General features: G+C 52.8%; 2 protein-coding genes across 2 annotated transcripts in view; both read left to right on the top strand.

The window, feature by feature from the left end:
- Positions 1-22227, top strand: part of NLK (nemo like kinase) — a 543928-nt gene that overhangs the window by 249113 nt on the left and 272588 nt on the right. The gene's annotated exons all lie outside the window — the stretch shown is intronic.
- Positions 14557-22227, top strand: part of SGSM2 (small G protein signaling modulator 2) — a 131580-nt gene continuing 123909 nt past the window's right edge. The window contains exon 1 of the mRNA XM_048519335.1: positions 14557-14682. Within this exon, the coding sequence (XP_048375292.1) occupies positions 14623-14682 (60 nt within the window). The 5' untranslated portion in view covers positions 14557-14622. The remainder of the gene's footprint in view (positions 14683-22227) is intronic.

Raw genomic sequence — 22227 nt, 5'->3', positions numbered from 1 at the left:
CTTTTCAATGACTTTCTGAAGACTGAAAATGCGGGGGGCCCAAGTAAGCACCTTCTGGGGGGAGTGATGGATGTCCCATAAACCTCACGGGCTCTCGGCTGTCCAGGCGCAGCTTGCTTTGGTGAGGAAGGGCAGCAGCAGGCTCACTCTGGTAAGCGCTGAAGGATTGTCTTTCTCCAGGAAGAGAGAGTTGAAAGATCTGCTCTAGGCTTTCCCCCTTTTAAAAATATAGGTTTTGTGTAATAGGCTTAGCCGGCTGGAGCTCATTTCTGGAGCTCTGTCTGTGTTCTGTGTCTATTTCAGATTAGAACTTGGCAGCCAGGCGGATGGGAAGAGTAATCTGGGTTATTTTTCCTGACTTGCCAAAGGAAATGTTGGGGGCCCCTGATCTGGCACCTGCTTTTTCACTGAGTTCTTTTCAAAAACCGCTGGCTGCAGGTGGGACCTCAGTCAGGCCCAATACGTTCCTTCCCCTTGCCCTTAAGCGAGGGGGCCTTCGCTCACACGGGAGGGAGGGAGGGAGGGGTGTGTGGAGAAATTTAATAAAATTTTAAAAATGAAACAATGAGAACCTGAAGATCCGCTTGCTGTGCGGATCTGACACTCTTCAGTGAGCCGGGGGGATTCTAGCGGATTGTGTAAGATCTGACAGCCCCTCTCTACTGGGGGGGTGGGGGGGCAGGGGAATGCCAGCAGGCTCTGTTGGCACATCAGACCGGGTCCTTCCTCAGAGGGGGAGGGAGCCTCCAGCCCAGCCCCCCCCCCCGCCTCCTGTTTTTGCCAAGGACAGCGTGTAAAAGGGGAGGGGGGGCCCTTGCGGAATGGTTGCCTCCCACAGCTTGATAAATGCCAAGACAGAAGCAGAAAGTTTAACCTTCACCCTGACATTTACATTTGGGAGCGAGGACGTTCATCTGTCGGAAACATTCTGTTCCGTCGACATTTTGTTATCTCTTTGTACTGTAACGATTTTAAAAAACGGGGCGATCGGATGTTGTCCTCCAGAACAGGACTGATGCTGTGGGATTGCTAGAAAATTCTGCACTTACCAGTGGAGACATGCAAACATTGGTGCGTGTTTGGGAAATGTGCCCATGCGCGTGGGCACACCCACTCCCATGCTCCAAGCTTGCCCTGGTCACACTGGTTGCAACATTAACACCTCAATCAGCAGTGGCGTAGGAGGTTAAGAGCTCGTGTATCTAATCTGGAGGAACCGGGTTTGATCCCCAGCTCTGCCGCTTGAGTTGTGGAGGCTTATCTGGGGAATTCAGATTAGCCTGGGCACTCCCACACACGCCAGCTGGGTGACCTTGGGCTAGTCACAGCTTCTCGGAGCTCTCTCCGCCCCACCCACCTCACAGGGTGTTTGTTGTGAGGGGGGAAGGGCAAGGAGATTGTAAAGCCCCTTTGAGTCTCCTGCAGGAGAGAAAGGGGGTGGGGGAATAAATCCAAACTCTTCTTCTTCTTCAATCAATCTACCAAAAGCATCTCAATTAAAAAGATTAAGTTTTAAAGTATTTTGCTTTTTTTAAAAAATGCATATTACACACCAGCAGAAATGGGGTTTTCCTCATTTCCCAGGTTGCAAAAGCTTTAGAGTCTGTTTTTTCAGACTGTTGTTGTTTAGGGAATGCTATTTCCCTACTGCTGGGAGGTGAGGATATTTGAGAGATATTTTTTCTCCAATTCGTCACTGGGGTGCTGTGTGGTTTCCAGGCTGCATGGCTGTGTTCTAGCAGCATTTTCCCCTGACGTTTCGCCTGCATGTGTGGCTGGCAGCATCTTCAGAGGACTGACAATACAATTCTTCACCGTTTGGTTGTTTCCTGAGACAGCATGTGGAAGTTCCCAGCCTGCTCTTTTCCTTAAAAAAGAAAGAAAGCCAAATTACTTTCGGGGAATGAGCAATAGTGGCTGGGGAGAAGCAGCGGTGCCGACCGCCTCTTGTTCAGTCCAGCGCTCTGTCTGCTTGGCTGGCCTTCCACTCGTTCTAGGAGGCTGGTGGCAAAGGGGGGGGGGTGCCCACACCCTTGGCAAAGGAGGCGCTTGAGCAACAAAGACCAGCGGGGCCGACGAGGGGTGGGAGCCACTTCGCAGTTTTCAGCATCTCTCCACACCCATGAGTCCCAAATTCCTTTTTGGAAATGCTCAGCTTCACTAAAAAGGGAAACGAAGGTGGGGGTGGGGGTGGGGTGTCTGCAAATTTAACACTAGACCAAAAAATCTTCAGTCATGATACTACTGCTGTTTCTTTTTCTTTGGTTAGATATTTTTTCTCCCACTCTTTAGGTTTTTTAGGTTTTCCATTTTCCATTTTATCCACACAGCGGCTCGGTGGGGTAGAGAAGTCAGTCAAACAGGGTGAGGCAGCAGATCTCCCATTGCGCCTCATGATGATTTGAGCCTGGATCTCCCGAGCCCAAGTTCTTTGGCCACTAACCTGTCCTGCCTCTCCAGGGCACACCCCTCCTCCCCAGGGACAACCCCTCTTGCGTCCAATTCTCTTGGATCAGTTGTTTCTGGATGAGGCAGATGTTCCAGATGTGCTTCCATCGAGGGTCAGGCCTGGGCAGGGGGTGGAAACAGCCTTGAACCATCGCCCTTCTGCTACTGGCTCTGCTCGACTTTTCTGCAGCTTTCAGCCTCCTCCTGGCCTCCTGGCTGCATCAGGCCTTGAGGGAACAGTCTTGTCTGGGGGGCTGTTTCCTGAAGGTGGTGCTGGGGGTGCTTGTTCAGCACTGTGGCCTGTATTGTCCCCCAAGCCCAGGGCCGACTTCTATTCCCCCGCCCTCCAAGCTACTCAACACCTATGCAAAACCACTGGGAGAGCAGAGGTGGGATCCAGCAGGTTCTCACAGGTTCCCGAAAGTTGGTGACTAATTATTTGTGTGTGCCGAGAGGGGGTGACTAATGGGTGATTTTGCCCCATGATTTTTGCCTTAGTTACGCCCCTCCTCTCAGCAGTAGCGCGCAGAACTTGAAGCAGCCTAGCAGGAGGTGCACCGGCGTGCGTGGCAGCCTGCGCCTGCGTGCATTCATTTCCCGCCCAAGGACCGGCGCAGCGGCTGCGTCCTTCCCACAGCCCTGCCCAGGAATGCCCCACCCCCAGAATGTCCGGCCCCGCCCCCGCCGTGAGCCCCATTGGCGCTACGCCACAGTTTGAATCCCACCACCATGGGAACCTGTTACTAAAATTTTTGGATCCCACCACTGTGGGAGAGGTTATCCGGAGGCATCGGGCGCAGTCACCAAAATGTAGATGATATCCAGCACTACCTTTTATTTCCTTCACAAGTGAGGGAGGCCACAGGGACCCTGAATGAGTGCCTGGGATAATGGATTGGATGAGAACCAACATGCTGAAGCTTAATCCAGACATGACAGAAGTGTTGCTGGTGGATCATAGGACAAACTAGGGGATGGGTAACCCATGTTGGTTGGGGTGGCTCTCCCCTGAAGCCAGAGGTCTGTCGTTTGGGGGTGCTCCTGGATCCGTTGCCGAGCCTAGATAACCAGGTTTGGGCAGTGACCAGGAGTGCCTTTCCCCATCTCTGGCTTGTGTGCCAACGACCTCCCTTTCTGCAGTTGTCAGATCCAGTACCTGGGTCACATCTTGTTTGGTCTGTTGTGATGTGCTCCACGTGAGGTTGCCTTTGAGGAGTGTTTAGAACCGTGGTGGCGAACCTTTTGCACTCCAGATGTTATGGACTACAATTCCCATCAGCCCCTGCCAGCATGGCCAATTGGCTGATGGGAATTGTAGTCCATAACATCTGGAGTGCAAAAGGTTTGCCACCACTGGTTTAGAAGCTTCAACTGGTACAAAATGTAGCAGCTGACTCCCAACAGGGGCCAGTTACAGCAGCTACGACACTGGCAGGCGATTCAGCGGCTCTGCCGAGGTTCTGGAGCGCCCTCCCAAGAGAAGCTTGGTTGGCTGCCTGCCCCCCCCCCCCCGCCCCCTCCCTCAGCCCCAATTGCCCTTTGTTGCCTGGCCAAAACTTTAAAAAAAAATACAGGCAGCTTTTAACACTGGAATATTGTAACAATTGAAAGTTTTAATAGGGAGATATTTTAGTTTTTTTTACAGCGTACGTGGATTATCAGTATTGCTGCAAGGCATGGTTTTGTTAAAATGTTGTTTTATTCTGAAAATTTTGTTTTGCTTTTAAAAAAAATTCTTGCTTTGTTATTTTTGCCTATTGAAACCTGATTGCAATTTTTGTAAGCCATCTTGGATATCCATTATAGAAAGGTGGGAAATGTATATTGAAATGAATGAATGCCTTGGGTCACTTCTGTGTGATCGGTCTGAGTTCAGCCTCCTCCCCGGCCCCCTTCCCAGGATCTCAAGAAATTACACTTTGCAGAAGAGAACAGGTGCATCGTCCGTTCATGCACTCGTGCGACAGAGACCCGTGCCCTGCAGTGTGCAATTGCGGCTTTCACGTGAAAAACACACTTGTATTTTCACATCTTTATTGTATTTTGTTTATGCTGAAAGTTCCCAATAATTTTAATGCACTATTCAACATGATTTTTGTATAAGTTTACACACAAATATCTTTACAATGGCACAAACGAATTATCAATGGCAGCAATAAAATTGGGGCTACCCAAAATAGACCTGGGTTGAGTTTTTTTGAGGGGAGACCTGGGTTCAAATCCTAACCCCACCCCCACCCGGGACTGTAGTCCTGTGCAGCTCTGTCCTGTGTTTGCTTCTGCACTAATGGAAGTGGATTTTGTTTACCTTTCTGGCATCCCTTAAGGACAGGAGAGAGCACCACTCCAGACAGGCACCTGCCCCTGTCAAGTTCAAACCAGAAAACTGGGGTTGCCATGGATACTGGTGGAACTCTCCTCACCTGAACCTTCCACATGGGACCTGCTGCCGTTAGCGCCGAGGGAGGGACTGCCGGGCAGTATTGTTAAGTATCTTCTGGTGGGGAGTGAAAGAGGAAAGGCCCGGTTGGACTCGGCTGCAGGCACCCCAAGTTAAAAAAGCAACTGGAGGCAATACTACTCCATTTCAAACAATAGTGCTTAATTCTTTTGTACTTTTTCCAGTTGCAAATTTGTTGGATTTCAAAGGTCCTTGGGAAGATTATACTCTATTTTATTTATGTGTACGCACCAGTTTTTTTAAAAAAAAGACATTTTAAACTCCAAAACTAACTAACAATAGAAACTAACAATTTTAAACTAACAATAGAAATAGGGTGTGCTTAGAGCAACCTCTTCTCAAATCACAAATAACTTTGCAATCCCCTACACACACTTATTCGATTTTCATCCTACCCTTCTTCCAAAGAGCTCACGGCATCATACACTTCCCCATTTTATCTGCACGCCAGCCCTGTGAGGCTGAGTGAAAGTTGCAGGTCTGTGATGTCCTAGAAGAGAGTTTGTGACAGAACATGGATTTGAACTCCTGCCTCCTCAGTCTGCCGTCAACATTCCAACCAGGAGGTCAGCAACTAAACAGCCAAGAAGCACCAACACAAAAAGCCACTCACTGTGAGTCTTTCATTGGGAATTGGAACGCACCAGATCTTGCAGCGAGTTAATAAACATACACAGGATTGCTCGGCACAATCGCTTTAGTTCCCTGGCATAAATCTACACGTGGGTCACCATTTGAGTGCCGTCTCCTCCCCCTCTCATTTGACAGATGCTTCACAGAAAAGTAAAGATTTAGCCTCATGGGAATCTTTGCCTGCTGCTCCCTTCCCACAACTGTTCCTCAGCATTTCACCTCTCTCTCCAGCATTCATTCATTCATTCATTCATTCATTCTTTCTTTCTTTCTTTCTTTCTTTCTTTCTTTCTTTCTTTCTTTCTTTCTTTCTTTCTTTCTGAGCCATATTTGGTTCCCCACTAAGCTGCACCTGGATCTTGAGCAGGGGTCCTCAGTGCGGCACCCACAGGTGCCAGCCAACACCAAGTCGGGTTGCCCTGGCCACCCGTGTGGGATGGGAGGGTAACCAGATCCATGTTGGTAAACTCCTGGAGCTTTGGTGGTGGAGCCTGGCAGGACAACCACCTCAGTGGGGGACCAGGCCATTCAGTCGCTTTTCTTGGAGGGAACTGACTTCTGCAGTCTGGGGGTGAGCTGCCATTTCAGGGGATCCCCTGGAGGCTGGCAGCACCCCTGGCTAAAATACATACATAACATGTATAATAACAATTGAAATATTGGGCAGGAAGATGGGATGACTGAGGGTACACCAAGCATAACAAAAAAAGTCTTTACCATATTGGGCAGAAGATGGCAGTAGAAAAGGACAGATGGATTCTGCTGGGGAAGGAGTCCCTCTGGGCATGAGATCTGCATGCAACAATCCCTTTAGAACAGTGGCTCCCAACCTTCCTAATGCTGCGACCCTTTAATACACTTCCTCATGTTGTGGTGACCCCCAACCATAAAATTGGCATATATAAAATATAAAAAGACCATTTTCTGGTGGACCCCTGTGAAAGGGTCGTTCGACCCCCAGGCTGAGAACCGCTGCTTTAGAAGGATCTGGGGTAGCTGGAATGACTGCATCCTAAGAGGCTTAGAGACCGCTTCTATTCTAGAGCTGTGGCGATGCTGAACTCCGCGGCTTCGTGTTGATGTGTTTGGGGCTGTGTAGGGATGGGTGGAGGAGGGGGGAAGTGAGGGTGGGGCATGAGTCTGGAATTGTGTGCATCCAGGAATGCTGCTGTAGATTTCGTTGTGCGTGCGCAGTGACAATAAAATGCTTACGCTTATTTTGGGACCCTGAAGACCCCCTGTTGGTCAGAAGCTGGATCCACAAGGCCTGGGATGCTCTTCTGAGGTTGCCCCCTGAAAACCAGTTGTGCCTGGATTTCCCAGTGAGCTCCAGTGTGGCAGAGCGTCAGACTAGGAGGAGGGGGGATCCCTGGTTCATAGCCCACCCCCACCCCTGGCCCAATATTGTAATAATCGGGTGGACGCAACCAGGGGTGTAGCTAGGGTAAATGGAGCCCGGGGCAAAATCTGAGTTTTGCGCCCCCCCCATTTGGGCAGCCTCCCTCCCCCACCACGACCAAACAACATTTTTTGCACCAGGTCATCTCAAAGTCACCATTGCATTATAGAACATGGCCCAACACACAAATCTGAACACACCCAGGGCTCCCTAGTTTAAACAACATTGAAAGTGATGCTATTTTTTTTAAGGAGGGGGAATCCACCCTGAAACAGCATCACTTTTAATGTTGTTTAAACTACAGAGCCCAGATTCTCCTTTTAAATCCACCTTAAGGGGATACTCTGGGCTCCCTAGTTTAAACAACATTGAAAGTGATGCTGTTTCAGGGTAGATTCCCCACCCCAAACAGCATCATTTTCAATGTTGGTTATTGTGGGTTTTCTGGGCTGTGTGGCCGTGGTCTGGTGTATCTTGTTCCTAATGTTTCACCTGCATCTGTGGCTGGTATTTTCAGAGGTGTATCACAGAGAGAAGTCTATTATACACTGTGTCCAGCCTTCTCTTATAACAGACTTCTCTCTGTGATACACTTCTGAAGATGCCAGCCACAGATGCAGGCGAAATGTTAGGAACAAGATCTATCAGACCACGGCTACACAGCCTGTAAAACTCACAACTACCAGTTGAATCTGGTTTTTGAAAGCCTTCAACAATACTTTTAATGTTTTTTTTAATCTAGGGAGCCCAGATTCTCCCTTTAAATCCACTCCAAAGGAGGTGGATTTAAAGAGAGAACCTGGGGAAAATGTGAGGGTGCCTGTCAGGGGAGCAATGTTTAAGCTAACAGTACCAAACTTTTAGGCTATCTTCAGAAGACTCTCCTGATTAAACCACCCAGGTTTAGTGAAGTTTGGTTCAGGAAGCCCAAAGTTATGGACCCTCAAAAGGGTAGCCCCATCTACCATTAGCTCCCATTGGAAACAATGGAGGATGGAGCACCCCTTTTGGGGGTCCATAACTTTGGACCCCCTGAACCAAACTGCACCAAACCTGGGTGCTATCAGCAGGAGACTATCCTTATGATACCACCTAGGTTTAGTGAAGTTTGATTCAGGGGATCCAAAGTTATGGACCCTCAAAATGGTAGCGCCGTTTACTATTAGCTCCCATTGGAAATAATGGAGTATGGGGTCACCCATTTTGTGGGTCCATAGCGTTGGACCCCCTGAACCAAACTGCACCAAACTTGGCTGGTATCATCAGGAGAGCCACCTGGCAATAGTCTGAAAGTTTGGTGCTGCTAGCCTAAAAACAGCGCCCCCTGCAGGCCAGAAATGGGAAAAACCCTGAAAAATAGAAAAAGCCACTAACGAACCTGCAATTTTTGCGCCCACCACAAGGTGGCGCCCGGGGCACTTGTCCCCGGATGTCCCCATGGTAGCTACGCCTCTGCAGAAGATGCCATTCCCACCTGGGGGTGGGGGTGGGGGCCGCTCCTCCGTCTCTAAGAGGGGTGAGGAAGGCATCTTTCTGCCTGCTGCGGGTGTCCCCATCAAAGACGCGGGGCTCCTCCTGCTGTGGGGCTGGGCGCAGGGGGAGGGGGCTGTCAGCGGGATGCCCGCACTGCTCCCGGGCTGGAGGCGGAGGGGCAGCTTTGTAAAGGATTCAATGGTGTTGATGGTGAGGTAACCTTGAGTGCATGGGTCTGCCTGGCCACAAAGAGCGAGGGCGCGCTAGTTGGCACGAGCTGGGGGGACTCCGCCTTGCTCCGTCTCAGGATGGGCGCTTTATCTTCACACCAACCCTCGGAGGCAGGCATGGGCCCGAGGCGCCCTCCTCACGCCCAGCGCCGACGGGGAGGCCGGCCCTTGAAGCGCCTCCGCCCGCCCGGGCGTTCACCTTTACTGCCGAACAACAAGCTCCGAGACGTGGGGGACAGGGCTGCCAACTCCAGACGGGGGAAAGCCTGCAGATGTTCTCCAGGGCAACTGACCTCTGCCGTCTGCCGGCTCGAATGCCGGCCCTCCCCCCCCCCCCGGGAGGTTGGCAGCCCGGTTCCTCCTCCCTCCCTCCATTCGGCGGCGCAGCGGAGCCTGCCCTCGCCCCTCCTGGACGACTTCTCCCGACCCCCCGGGCAGAGCACCGCTGCCCCCCCCCCCCACGCCCCCCAGACTAAGAGGCCTTACCGAAGTGCGTTTCGGGCAAGTGTGGGTGGCACTCTGCATATGCTCAGAAGCCCGTTGCAGGCTCCCGCCCTGTCCCAGGGCTAGCTTCCAGAGCTACCTCCCTCCCCGGCCATCACACAGGCGCATTAGCATTCGGCCGGCCCCTCCTTTCCTCTGGGTGCGGCGCAGCTGCTCGGCTGACGTCATGGCGGGGGCGGGGCGGGCCGAGGCTGCGGCGGGAGCGCGGGGAGCGCGGGGAGGGGGCTCGGCGGGCGGGCGGGCGGCGTCTCTGCCCCGCGGGCGTGCAGGGGAAGCAGCGGCGCCATGAGCGGCCCGGAGCAGCAGGGGGCCAAGGAGCGGCTCCTCTGGAACGTCAAGAAGGAGGTGAGCGGGGCGGGGGGGGCGGGGGGGAGGGAGGGAGACCCCCCCCCGCAGAGACCCCCCCCGCGGGCCTCCGCTGTCTCCCCATCGCCCTTCCGACGGGGGAGGTCGGGAAGCGGATCGTGGGCAAGTTCTGGCCAGCCGGGATCGGCTGACCCCGAGAGGGGCGGGAGCTCGACCCTTATGGCCGGTCACGCCTCCGCCTCGACCAGCCCTCTCGTCCGAGAACCAGCCGAGTGGTCGGGAGTTCGTCAGGAAGGAAGGAAGGAAGCACTCTGCGCCGGCTCAGAGGCTGCGGGCTGAGCCCGACGGCGAGCTGCCCTAAGGAAGCCCGATGGAACAAGCAAGGACTGCCCCCTGCTTCGCGTCAGCCCGCTGTGTCAAAAGAGACTGATTTCCGAGTCAAAACGTGGCTCTTCCACAGCCCGGCCTCTAGAACACATGATCCCGGACTTAGTTTTGCAACATGGGCAGAAGCAGCCGCAGAGTGTCCGAGCATGCCGATTCTTCCCACCCTGGTGGGTGGGCGTGGTGTGCGTCTCTGGGCTTAGCCAGACGAATGTGTTGCGGCTGAGCCTGCAGCCCCGGGGGTCCGAAGGAACTTCGCCAGGGGCGCATTTGGGTGAATTAAATCCCTGCCAGAATGTGGGATCGTTTCTAGGGCATAGGTGGCAACTGCAGCTCTCCAGATGTTGGATTACAGTTCTTAATCACTTCGCCAGCATGATGCTGGCTGGGGATGATGGGAACTGTAGTCCATAACAACTGGAGGGTCACGAGTTTGACACCTATGCCCTAGGGAATGCAAATCGGCTCAGCTGCATGAGGAGAGGGGGGATGTGGGGCTGTTTTAGGTTGCAGCTGGAAGAGCATATTTTTTTTTTATTGCCCCCCCCCCCCCCCCCCGTTGCAGGGTTCTCGGTGACGCAGATGGGGCTAAGGTCTTGTTTCTCTGGGTGGGGAGGGGGGGTCATTCAGACACTAGAAGAGCCTGCCTCTGTCTCACCAAAGCAGTTTACATAGGAAGTCGGGCGGTTTTTTTTTTTAAAGCTGATTAATCAGACAAGTTTGTACTATTGATTAATTACTCGGTTGAATATCTGCTCAAGTTAGCAAAATAATAAGCCAGTCGTCCTAAACATTAGTTGTTTCAGGAGCAAGGTGGGTGCGATAACCACCCCCCCTGGGCGGCACCTTCTCGGAAGAGGCATTCCGCTTTATGTGCAAGAGAAAGAACTCCTCTTCCAAGAAGGCCCCTCTTGAAAAGGCATTCCGCCCTCTAGGACCGTGGTGGCGTACCTTTGGCACTCCAGATGTTATGGACCAATTGGCCATGCTGGCAGGGACTGATGGGAATTGTAGTCCATAACATCTGGAGTGCCAAAGGTTTGCCACCACTGCTCTAGGAGAGGGAGCGAAAATGGATTGAGCCACACTTAATTATTGTGAATACTTCTTTTAGAAAGCCTGTTGCCCAGCTTTCGCTAATCAGGGCACCTCTTTAATCCAATGGCCATTGGATTGCTCGTCTGGGTGTGGTGGAGCCCTGGAGCTCGGCGAGGGAGGCCCACGTCCGATTGGCTAAGCTTCCTGATGGCCTTGGCACAGCTGCTGCATTCTCTCAGCCTAACCTACCACATAGGGTTGTTTTACAACAAACAGGGGAACGGAGAAAGGTAGGCTATAGGTTTCTTTATGTCCCTATAGGGAAAGGAAAGTGGGATGTGTGAATTATATTAACGGGCCATCAGCAGAGTTGGCTCCTCGCTAAGGGCACAGAAATCAGCACATTTAGACGGGCGAATCCCCTTTGTGGTGGATGGCACCATAAATCCTGCTGGTTAGCTATTGGACTGGACAGCCGCGGGACATGCCTGGTCGGGCTGAGCTGAGGTGGCCTCGTGCGCCCTTGCAAGCACTGCATCTTGAGGCGGACCTCTTTGCGCTCGGAACTCTTGACACTGAATGTTCCTCCGGCCATGTGCAGAAGGCATTTCCCTGTGCCATCATGAGTTGCTTTCTGTCCTGGGTTTGGGACTGGAATACGAGAGGTTGGGTGGCAACATTTGGAGTCAGGGACATTCCCAGTCATTTCTGGGCCCAGCGTGCCAGCGACTCCAAGAGAGGTGGCCGAGGGCTTTCCTCACAAGCGCCCACTCGTTCTTCCCACTCCAGCTGGCTGCATGATCCGAAGTTCTCCTATTCTGCATGGTGACGGCTGTAAACAGGGGGCTGCTGTGGGGGAGCGCAGAGTTCGCGCATCTCTGGTTATTGCCTGGGGAAAAAATAAGCCCAAGCAAATGCTCTTGAAATACTGCCCCCTTTATTGCTGCCCCTTGTTTTGCCATTCAGTTTTTAGAGAGAGCTGCAGTTTAGGGCCTGAGAACCACTTTGGACGTTGGGCGCCCCCCCTCGCCAACTGAAACAGCCCTTCGTATTGTTTGTAAACAGCAGGCTTTGGGGTATCCTTAACCTTCTCGCGGCATGAACGACAGGGGTTGGATCCCCATTCTGCCACGAGAGGCCAGTTATGCTGCTCAAGACGGTTTTGGCCCTTGGTCACCCGATGGGACTCCTGGCTCCAGCAGTTCAGGCTATGGGTCTGCAACCGGTTCGAGCCGCGATGCTGCTCTTTTCATCCTCATATCAAGGGGTTCAAGATGGCCTGGAGGTTGAGGGCAGCGGAGTGTGTCCCTCCAGCTCTTTCAGAGCAGCGCTGAAGGAAAGGTGAGTGGAGGTCAAGCAGGCTGCTCTGGTGCATGAGAGCTGCCGCGAGGCCCCTCCACCACCTTAGCGCCAGCTCTGGGACACCACGCCGCCCCTCTGACCCTCAGAGGTCAAAGCGGGCATGGCATGTCCCCTCCAGAGCAGCCGCTATCCCGCCCTCTGTCATCCCTGCAGCCGCCATCCCTCCTCTTCACCATGGAGTAGATGGCTGCCCTCCCAGCTGGAAGGAAAGGGAGGGGCCACCAGCAACCGCAGTTCACAAACTCTCAAAAAAAAATGGGAGGGGTGTTCTCTACAAGGGATAAAGTGGAGCGTGAATGCCAGCTTCAGCAGAACTGCCTTTGGCAAGTACGGTGCTGTGGTACCTCTTCAATAAACGCTACTGACTAATACTTCAGAGTTCATTCACGGGCTTAAGGTTCCAAGACCTAACATTGCCAGTTTATTGTCGGTCATTTCACGCTGAATCACTGGGGTGCTGTGTGGTTTCCGGCTGTATGGTCAGTGTCCTAGCAGCATTCTCTCCTTGACGCTCACGGCATCTGTGGCTGGCATCTGTGAGTGATCTGACAGGAAAGGAAAGCAAGTGGAGTATATATACCTGTGGGTAAAGGCCAATAGGTGAGGGCATCTGAATAGGAGTGGCCTGGCAAGTGAGTAACAATGAAGTGTAGCATGTGAGTAACCATGGAGATAGCAAGGTCAATGGTGAGGCATCTGAATAGAAGTAGTCTGGCCTTTGTTCCCTTTGATTGTTTATTAGTCATCCTGTGTTTGTGTGGAGCTGATTAGTCACTGTCTTGACTCCAGTGTTTTTCAAAACTGGCAGCCAAATTCTGTTCATTTCTACGGTTTTCTTCCTTTCTCTTGAAATTGTCCATGTGCTTGTGGATTTCAATGGCTTCTGTAGTCTGACGAGTGGTTGTCAGCAGTCCAGAATTTCTGTGTTTTCAACAATATTCTGTGGTCCAGGTTGGTTCCAGCATCACAGGGGCCTCCCAAGGAAACTCTCACGATCAGAGCAGCATCTAAGGATTTTCACCTAAACAACAAATATGATCTTGTATGTTATGAAATTGCTGTTGGCCAGCTTGGGAAGCAGCTGAAATTGAGTTTCTTTCCAGACAAATAGGCTCTGCCGCAAAATTATCTTCCAAAGAAGTGGAGGAAAAAATTCAGGGAAACCTTTTCAGATGTTATTCTTGGGACGCATTTGTGGGTTTGGGTTCTCTGGCAGCCTCATGGCCCCCCACTGCTCAGGGATTTCTTTTGGTGACTTTAATAGAAAGGCAGAGGTGTCGTTTGTCTTGAGAACCTGACAGCCGGCTTCCCTCGTTGCTGGGCGCCTGCGGGCTTCCAACCTTCCCCTCCCAGTGTGGGGAAGATCTGTTGTCCTGAGGGGACCAGGACTGGCGTGGGTGCCGCAGGCCCGCTTGCCTGTGGGAGCTCCCTGCTTTGTCTCTGGCGGGCCAGCTCAGCTGTGGGGACTCCAGCTCAGGGACGCAGGGCTGCGGTTTTACTCCCAAAGCCTTTTATTTCTGCGTCTATGGAATTCCTTACAAGCTTCTTCCGAGGGGGGCACGAGCAGGGCCGCAGCCAAGGGCTCATATGGGTCTGCCTGGCCACAAAGAGCGAGGGCGCGCTAGTTGGCACGAGCTGGGGGGACTCCGCCTTGCTCCGTCTCAGGATGGGCGCTTTATCTTCACACCAACCCTCGGAGGCAGGCATGGGCCCGAGGCGCCCTCCTCACGCCCAGCGCCGACGGGGAGGCCGGCCCTTGAAGCGCCTCCGCCCGCCCGGGCGTTCACCTTTACTGCCGAACAACAAGCTCCGAGACGTGGGGGACAGGGCTGCCAACTCCAGACGGGGGAAAGCCTGCAGATGTTCTCCAGGGCAACTGACCTCTGCCGTCTGCCGGCTCGAATGCCGGCCCTCCCCCCGCCCCCGGGAAGTTGGCAGCCCGGTTCCTCCTCCCTCCCTCCATTCGGCGGCGCAGCGGAGCCTGGGACTTCGGCCCCTCCTGGACGACCCTCCCCGACCCCCGGGCAGAGCACCGCTGCCCCCCCCCCCCACGCCCCCCAGACTAAGAGGCCTTACCGAAGTGCGTTTCGGGCAAGTGTGGGTGGCACTCTGCATATGCTCAGAAGCCCGTTGCAGGCTCCCGCCCTGTCCCAGGGCTAGCCTGCGAGCCACCCCCCTCCCCCGGCCATCACACAGGCGCATTGTTACCCGGCCGGCCCCCTCCTTTCCCGCGGGGGGGGCGCAGCTGCTCGGCTGACGTCATGGCGGGGGCGGGGCGGGCCGAGGCTGCGGCGGGAGCGCGGGGAGCGCGGGGAGGGGGCTCGGCGGGCCGGCGGGCGGGCGGCGTCTCTGCCCCGCGGGCGTGCAGGGGAAGCAGCGGCGCCATGAGCGGCCCGGAGCAGCAGGGGGCCAAGGAGCGGCTCCTCTGGAACGTCAAGAAGGAGGTGAGCGGGGCGGGGGGGGAGGGGGGGAGGGAGGGAGACCCCCCCCCCGCAGAGACCCCCCCGTTCCCCCGCGGGCCTCCGCTGTCTCCCCATCGCCCTTCCGACGGGGGAGGTCGGGAAGCGGATCGCGGGGGGGGGGGGGCTTTTGCAAGCTCCCGGGCTGATCGGCTGACCCCGAGAGGGGCGGGAGCTCGACCCTTATGGCCGGTCACGCCTCCGCCTCGACCAGCCCTCTCGTCCGAGAACCAGCCGAGTGGTCGGGAGTTCGTCAGGAAGGAAGGAAGGAAGGAAGCACTCTGCGCCGGCTCAGAGGCTATGGGGCTGAGCCTGACGGCGAGAGCTGCCTTTAAGGAGCCTCGATGGAACAAGGACTCGCCCCCTGCTTCGGTGTCAGCCTCGCTGTGTCAAAAGAGACTGATTTCCGAGTCAAAACGTGGCTCTTCCACAGCCCGGCTCTAGAACATGATCCCGACTTAGTTTTGCAACATGGCAGAAGCAGCTGCAGAGTGTCCGAGCATGTGCCGAGTTCTTTCCCACCCTGGTGGGTGGGCGCGGTGTGTGTCTCTGGGCTTAGCCAGAGACGAATGTGTTGCGGCTGAGCCTGCAGCCTCGGGGGGGGGGGGGCGGGGGGGGGGCCGAAGGAATCCCCCTGCCAGGGGCATTTGGTGAATGAATCCCTGCCAGAAATGCGGACCTTTCCCTAGGGCACAGGTGGCAAACTCGCAGCCCTCCAGATGTTATGGACTACAGTTCCCATCATCCCCTGCCAGCATGATGTTGTCAGGGGATGATGGGAACTGTAGTCCATAACAACTGGAGGGTCACGAGTTTGACACCTATGCCCTAGGGAATGCAAATCTGCTCAGCTGCATGAGAAGAGGGGGGATGTGGGGCTGTTTTTAGGGTTGCAGCTGGAAGAGTTATTAGTCTCTTTGCTGCCCCCCCCCCCCCCGTTGCAGCGTTCTCAGTGACGCAGATGTAGCTGTCTTGTTTCTCTCTGGGTGGGGGGGGAGGGGGTCATTCAGACACTAGAAGAGCCTGCCTCTGTCTCACCAAAGCAGTTTACATAGGAAGTCGGGCGGTTTTTTTTTTTAAAGCTGATTAATCAGACAAGTTTGTAATATTGATTAATTACTCGGTTGAATATCTGCTCAAGTTAGCAAAATAATAAGCCAGTCGTCCTAAACATTAGTTGTTTTGTGTGAGCGTTGGGTGGGGTGCGCATGTCTCACCGCGGCACCTTCTCGGAAGAGGCATTCCGCTTTATGTGCAAGAGAAAGAACTCCTCTTCCAAGAAGGCCCCTCTTGAAAAGGCATTCCGCCCTCTAGGACCGTGGTGGCGTACCTTTGGCACTCCAGATGTTATGGACCAATTGGCCATGCTGGCAGGGACTGATGGGAATTGTAGTCCATAACATCTGGAGTGCCAAAGGTTTGCCACCACTGCTCTAGGAGAGGGAGCGAAAATGGATTGAGCCACACTTAATTATTGTGAATACTTCTTTTAGAAAGCCTGTTGCCCAGCTAATCAGGGGCACCTCTTTAATCCAATGGGAAATATTGGATTGCTCGTCTGGGGTGTGGTGGGAGCCCTGGAGCCTGCGAGGGAGGCCCACGTCCGGATTGCTTCCCTGGATGGCCTTGGCACAGCTGCATTCTCTCAGCCTAACCTACCTCATAGGGTTGTTTTTACAACAAAACAGGGGAACGGAGAAAGGTAGGTTATAGGTTTCTTTATGTCCCTATAGGGAAAGGAAAGTGGGATGTGAATATATTAACGGGGCCATCATAAGCAGAGTTGGCTCCTGCCAAGGGCACAGAAATCAGCACATTTAGACGGGCGTAACTCTTTGTAGGATGGCACCATAAATCCTGTTGGTTAGTTGACTGGACAGCCGTGGACATGTTTGTCGGGGGCTGGGGAGTCAGGAGGTGGCCTCGTGTGCCCCACACCGTGCATCTTGAGCAAGGGACCTCTTTGGAAGCCTGAACTATTGACACTGAATGTTCCTCCGGCCATGTGCAGAAGGCATTTCCCTGTGCCATCATGAGTTGCTTTCTGTCCTGGGTTTGGGACTGGAATACGAGAGGTTGGGTGGCAACATTTGGAGTCAGGGACATTCCCAGTCATTTCTGGGCCCAGCGTGCCAGCGACTCCAAGAGAGGTGGCCGAGGGCTTTCCTCACAAGCGCCCACTCGTTCTTCCCACTCCAGCTGGCTGCATGATCCGAAGTTCTCCTATTCTGCATGGTGACGGCTGTAAACAGGGGGCTGCTGTGGGGGAGCGCAGAGTTCGCGCATCTCTGGTTATTGCCTGGGGAAAAAATAAGCCCAAGCAAATGCTCTTGAAATACTGCCCCCTTTATTGCTGCCCCTTGTTTTGCCATTCAGTTTTTAGAGAGCTGCAGTTTAGGCCTGAGAACGACTTTTGGACCACGCACGTTGCCCCCCTCCCCCTCGCCAACTGAAACAGCCCTTCGTATTGTTTGTAAACAGCAGGCTTTGGGGGGGGGGGGTATCCCTGTCCTTCTCGGGGTGGCATGAACGGACAGGGTTAACTCATTCTGCCACGAGAGGCCAGTTATGCTGCTCAAGACGGCTTTGGCCCTTGGTCACCCGATGGGACTCCTGGCTCCAGTGCAGAGTCCAGGCCAGGGGTCTGCAACCCACGGCTCCGGAGCCGCATGCGGCTCTTTCATCCTCATACTGCGGCTCCGCATGGCCTGGAGGTTGGAGGGCAGCGTGAGTGTGTCCCTCCAGCCCTTCAGAGCAGCGCTGGAAGGAAAGGTGAGTGGAGGGGCCGAAGCAGAGGCGGCTCTGTGCATGAGAGCGCCGCTTTTTGCGTCCCCTCCACTCACCTCTCCTTCCAGCGCTGCTCTGGAGGGACACGCCCACGCTGCCCTCTGACCCCTAGAGGTCAAAGGGTAGCGTGGGCATGTCCCTCCAGAGCAGCCGCTATCCCGCCCTCTGTCATCCCTGCAGCCGCCATCCCTCCTCTTCCCCATGGAGTAGATGGCTGCCTCCCAGCGCTGGAAGGAAAGGGGAGGGGCCAACCTTGGGGCACCGTAGCTCACAAACTCTTGGGAAAATGGGAGGGGTGTTCTCTACAAGGGATAAAGTGGAGCGTGAATGCCAGCTTCATCAGAACTGCCTTTGCCAAGTACGGTGCTTTGGTACCTCTTCAATAAACGCTACTGACTAATACTTCAGAGTTCATTCACTGGCTTAAGGTTCCAAGACCTAACATTAAGCCAGTTTATTGTCGAAGGCTTTCACGGCCGGAATCACTGGGGTGCTGTGTGGTTTCCGGGCTGTATGGCCGTGTCCTAGCAGCATTCTCTCCTGACGTTTCGCCTGCATCTGTGGCTGGCATCTTCAGAGGATCTGACAGTAGGAAAGGAAAGCAAGTGGAGTATATATACCTGTGGGTAAAGGCCAATAGGTGAGGGCATCTGAATAGGAGTGGCCTGGCAAGTGAGTAACAATGAAGTGTAGCATGTGAGTAACCATGGAGATAGCAAGGTCAATGGTGAGGCATCTGAATAGAAGTAGTCTGGCCTTTGTTCCCTTTGATTGTTTATTAGTCATCCTGTGTTTGTGTGGAGCTGATTAGTCACTGTCTTGACTCCAGTGTTTTTCAAAACTGGCAGCCAAATTCTGTTCATTTTCATGGTTTCTTCCTTTCTCTTGAAATTGTCCATGTGCTTGTGGATTTCAATGGCTTCTCTGTGTAGTCTGACGTAGTGGTTGTCAGAGTGGTCCAGAATTTCTGTGTTTTCAAATAATATTCTGTGTCCAGGTTGGTTCCAAAGACACAGGCCTCCCAAGGAAACTCTCACGATCAGAGCAGCATCTAAGGATTTTCACCTAAACAACAAATATGATCTTGTATGTTATGAAATTGCTGTTGGCCAGCTTGGGAAGCAGCTGAAATTGAGTTTCTTTCCAGACAAATAGGCTCTGCCGCAAAATTATCTTCCAAAGAAGTGGAGGAAAAAATTCAGGGAAACCTTTTCAGATGTTATTCTTGGGACGCATTTGTGGGTTTGGGTTCTCTGGCAGCCTCATGGCTCCCACTGCTCAGGGATTTCTTTTGGTGACTTTAATAGAAAGGCAGAGGTGTCGTTTGTCTTGAGAACCTGACAGCCGGCTTCCCTGCTGCGGCCGCCTCCGCGGGTTTCCAACCTTCCCCCTCCTGCGTGGGGAAGATCTGTTGTCCTGAGGGGAATCTGCGACCTCTGTGGCGGGTGCCGCAGCCCGCTTGCCTGTGGGAGCCCTGCCTTTGTCTCCGGCGGGGCCGAGTTCAGCTGTGGGGGACCTGCAGTCTTCAGGACGAGGGCTGCGGCAGCTGGCTGAGCTCACGTGAAGTGAGGCTCTGCCCTTTCCCCTAGGGCCGTGGTGGCGACCCTCTGGCACTCCAGATGTTATGGACTGCAATTCCCATCAGCCCCTGCCAGGGTGGCCAAAGGTTCTCCATCACTGCTCCAGGTGGTCTGGGAAGGACTTGGGGTGGGCCTGGCACCAGCTTATGCTGCCCCTGCCACTAGTCCCAAGTATGGGCGTGTGGGGAGGGCAGCAGTGATGGGCCTCAAGCATGGCCGGGGGTGTGCAGATGCAAGAAGACCCCAGCACCCCCCCCAACCTCCCCCCCCACCCCCCAATGTGATATGAGGCTGATTCCGCAGGGGCCAAAAACAGCGGTGTGAAAACGGTGTGAAAACAGTATAAACGCTTTTACACCGTTTTAAACCCTTTCACACCATTTTCACACTGTTTTCACATCGCTGTTTTTGGCCCATGCGGAATCAGCCTGACTTTGCCTGGGGGAGCATGTTTCTGGTTATTGCATAATGTGTTTTAGCTAAATGTGGTTTCAAATTTCTCCTCCCTGCTATTTTAGTCCCTGCTGGTCTTGAAACGGAGAGGCATGGCTGCATAGTGGTTAGAGTGCCAAAGTAGTATTTGTGGCGTGAGGGAGCAGAGGACCTCAGGAGCTCCGAGAGCGCCGGAGCTGCAGGAGCCAGATCCCTGGCTGGCTGAGTCAGGGTGTGAGAGCAGGAAGGAAAGCAGGGGGGCATCTTTGTGGGGCTTTGAAGATAAGAATGGGGAATTGGTTCTGCATCCGGGAGAGAACAGAAAGTCAGCGGCATCGATCTGGCCAGCTAGTTTGTTGACTATAGACCATTAGTTCGCTTTAGTTCACTTTGCAGATAATCTAGTCCATTGAGGGATGTTGTGAGAGATTACAACTGTCCCTAGATTATACCACTTCACACTGCTCGGGAGGAGATCATGTTGGAATGCTGTATCTGAAACTCCCTGACCTTTGAAAACAAAGATGTCAGGGAGAATCATTCCAGATAAAAACCACTGAGATGCTACTTTTCTATAAGCATGGATTTTGCTGTTACTGGCAGCAGCTCTCCAGAATCTCAAGCAGAGAAAAGGCTTTCACATCACCCATTACCTGGTCCTTTTAATGACAGATGCTGGAAAATGACCTTGGGACCTTCTCCAGTGGCATTGGTTGAAGCACCTGTTGAAGGTGTGCAGGTGTGTGAAAAAGGGCAGGTATCCTCTCTTGGGGGCCCTGGGAAGCAGGCAAGCAACCGCTGGGAGACGGGTGAAGGTCTTCGGGTGGGGAGTCTGCCTGAACTCTGTTTGCATACTTGTAAGGAAAAGAGATATTTCAGAGATGTCTTAAACTGTTGGTGCTTCTTCCACCGCTGAGAAGCAAAGGTGTCCTCAGATCCTCTTGCCACTGGGAGACAAGTGAGGAGAATTGCAATCTGTTCCCTTAACTGAGGCAGAATAGAGAGCCTCTTGGACAAATCCTTGGCTGAGTCGCAATTTGAGTTTCAGAATTTGTCGGCAACGATGCTGATTTCCAAGGGGTTGATGCTCTTGGCAATGCTATTTAAAATGTTGTGGTTTTTTAGGGAGATTCTCGCCCCACTCACTGCATGTTTATCTCGCTTGTTCTTTAATGATTTTGGAACAAGATGCTGCAGGATCATTCCATTTTGTCCTCACAAAACTCTGGGTCCGGCTGCCTCGGTGTTTCCACTGGAATGGCCTGTCTCTGTCTGAACTGATGCTGCTTGGCCGTTTAAATCCATCATGCGCTTGTGTGCTTCATCTTTCTCCCCTGTCCTTTGACCTTTCGCTCCTGACTGAATTGTATCATGCCAGCTAAACGCTAGTGTTGGAAGTGACTGACCTGCGTCAGCTCTGTAATGTCCTGTTAGCCGTGAGCTGGCGACAGAATGCCACGGGGCTTCGGTTTGAGGAGGGCTTGATGCCTCTGGTGTGAGAGTTGAGCTTACACTTAGCTCTGGTCTGTGAAGGCATTGGAGCAAGTTTGTGTGTGCCATTTTCAAGCAGCCTCTCCTGGCACCTTTTAAGGTGGCAACAATAGTTTTCTAGCCAATAGTTTTCTAGCCATTTCTAGTCTTTTCCCACAATTAAAGGAAAGTCTTCCCTGTCTTATTGTGTGAATGAAGAGCTGGTTGCTTTGCATTTTTGCCTGTTACTTCTTCAGACTTCTTCTGGCTTCTGATACTTGGACTAGGTCTGCACACTGTAGATCAGTGATGCAGGGTGGAAATTTTGCCAACACTATATTTTTTCATAGAAAATTTTATACCCTCAATATGTAAATATAATAAATCTGTCCATATGCCATAAATCCATCATGTTAGCTGGGTTAAATGTAGCAAATGCAGCATGGACAAACCCAGTGGTGGGATCCAAAAATTTTAGTAGCAGGTTCCCATGGTGGTGGGATTCAAACAGTGGGTTGCGCCAATGGGGCTGGGCGGGGCATGATGGGGGCGTGGCCAGGCATTCCGGGGGTGGGGCATTAATAATTTCTCTGTTACTGTAAAAAACTCTTACTGTAAAAAAAAGTTCCTAATTTCCACCTATCATCTTTCTGTCCATAATTTAAACTCATTATAGCAAATTCTATTGTCTGCTGCCAATAGAAACAACCATTTCTCCTCTGATTGACTGCCTGTCAAATACTTAATACTTTCAAATACTTAATTTTGTTTCTAGAAATCAAAAGAAGGAGACTTTCCTTAAACCAGGAACTTTACCATATTTCTAAAACATGTTTTTAAAACAGCCCAACAGGGAGAATTATCCCGTTTTCTACCTTAGCTAACCAGCCACATAGGAAACAACAGGACTTTATGATTTTTGGACGGAAAAGCAGACCCAATTAGTAACCCCCTCTCGGCACACACCAATAATTAGTAACCCACTCTCGGGAACTGGTGAGAACCTGCTGGATCCCACCTCTGGACAAATCCCAGTGCTTGCACGAGATGTATTTGCCTTCTTTAGCCAGATTAGTTACATATCTAAAGTGTTTACTGAAATTTGAATCAGAAAATTTTGCACTTCAGATTCTCCCAGAAAACCCACAACTCTGCTTTAGACACAGCCTGAAACGGCTTCAGTGTAGAATTTGCAGTTTCCCCTAAAAACAGCTCTTATTGAAGTTGTTTGTGGTTGGGTTGCAAATGGTGAGAGGTGTGT

The sequence above is a fragment of the Sphaerodactylus townsendi genome, linkage group LG16 (assembly GCF_021028975.2).
Source record: "Sphaerodactylus townsendi isolate TG3544 linkage group LG16, MPM_Stown_v2.3, whole genome shotgun sequence".
In the NCBI taxonomy this organism is placed as follows: domain Eukaryota; kingdom Metazoa; phylum Chordata; class Lepidosauria; order Squamata; family Sphaerodactylidae; genus Sphaerodactylus; species Sphaerodactylus townsendi.
Note: the sequence above shows the minus strand (reverse complement) of the source record. Positions and strands in the feature narration are given on the sequence as shown.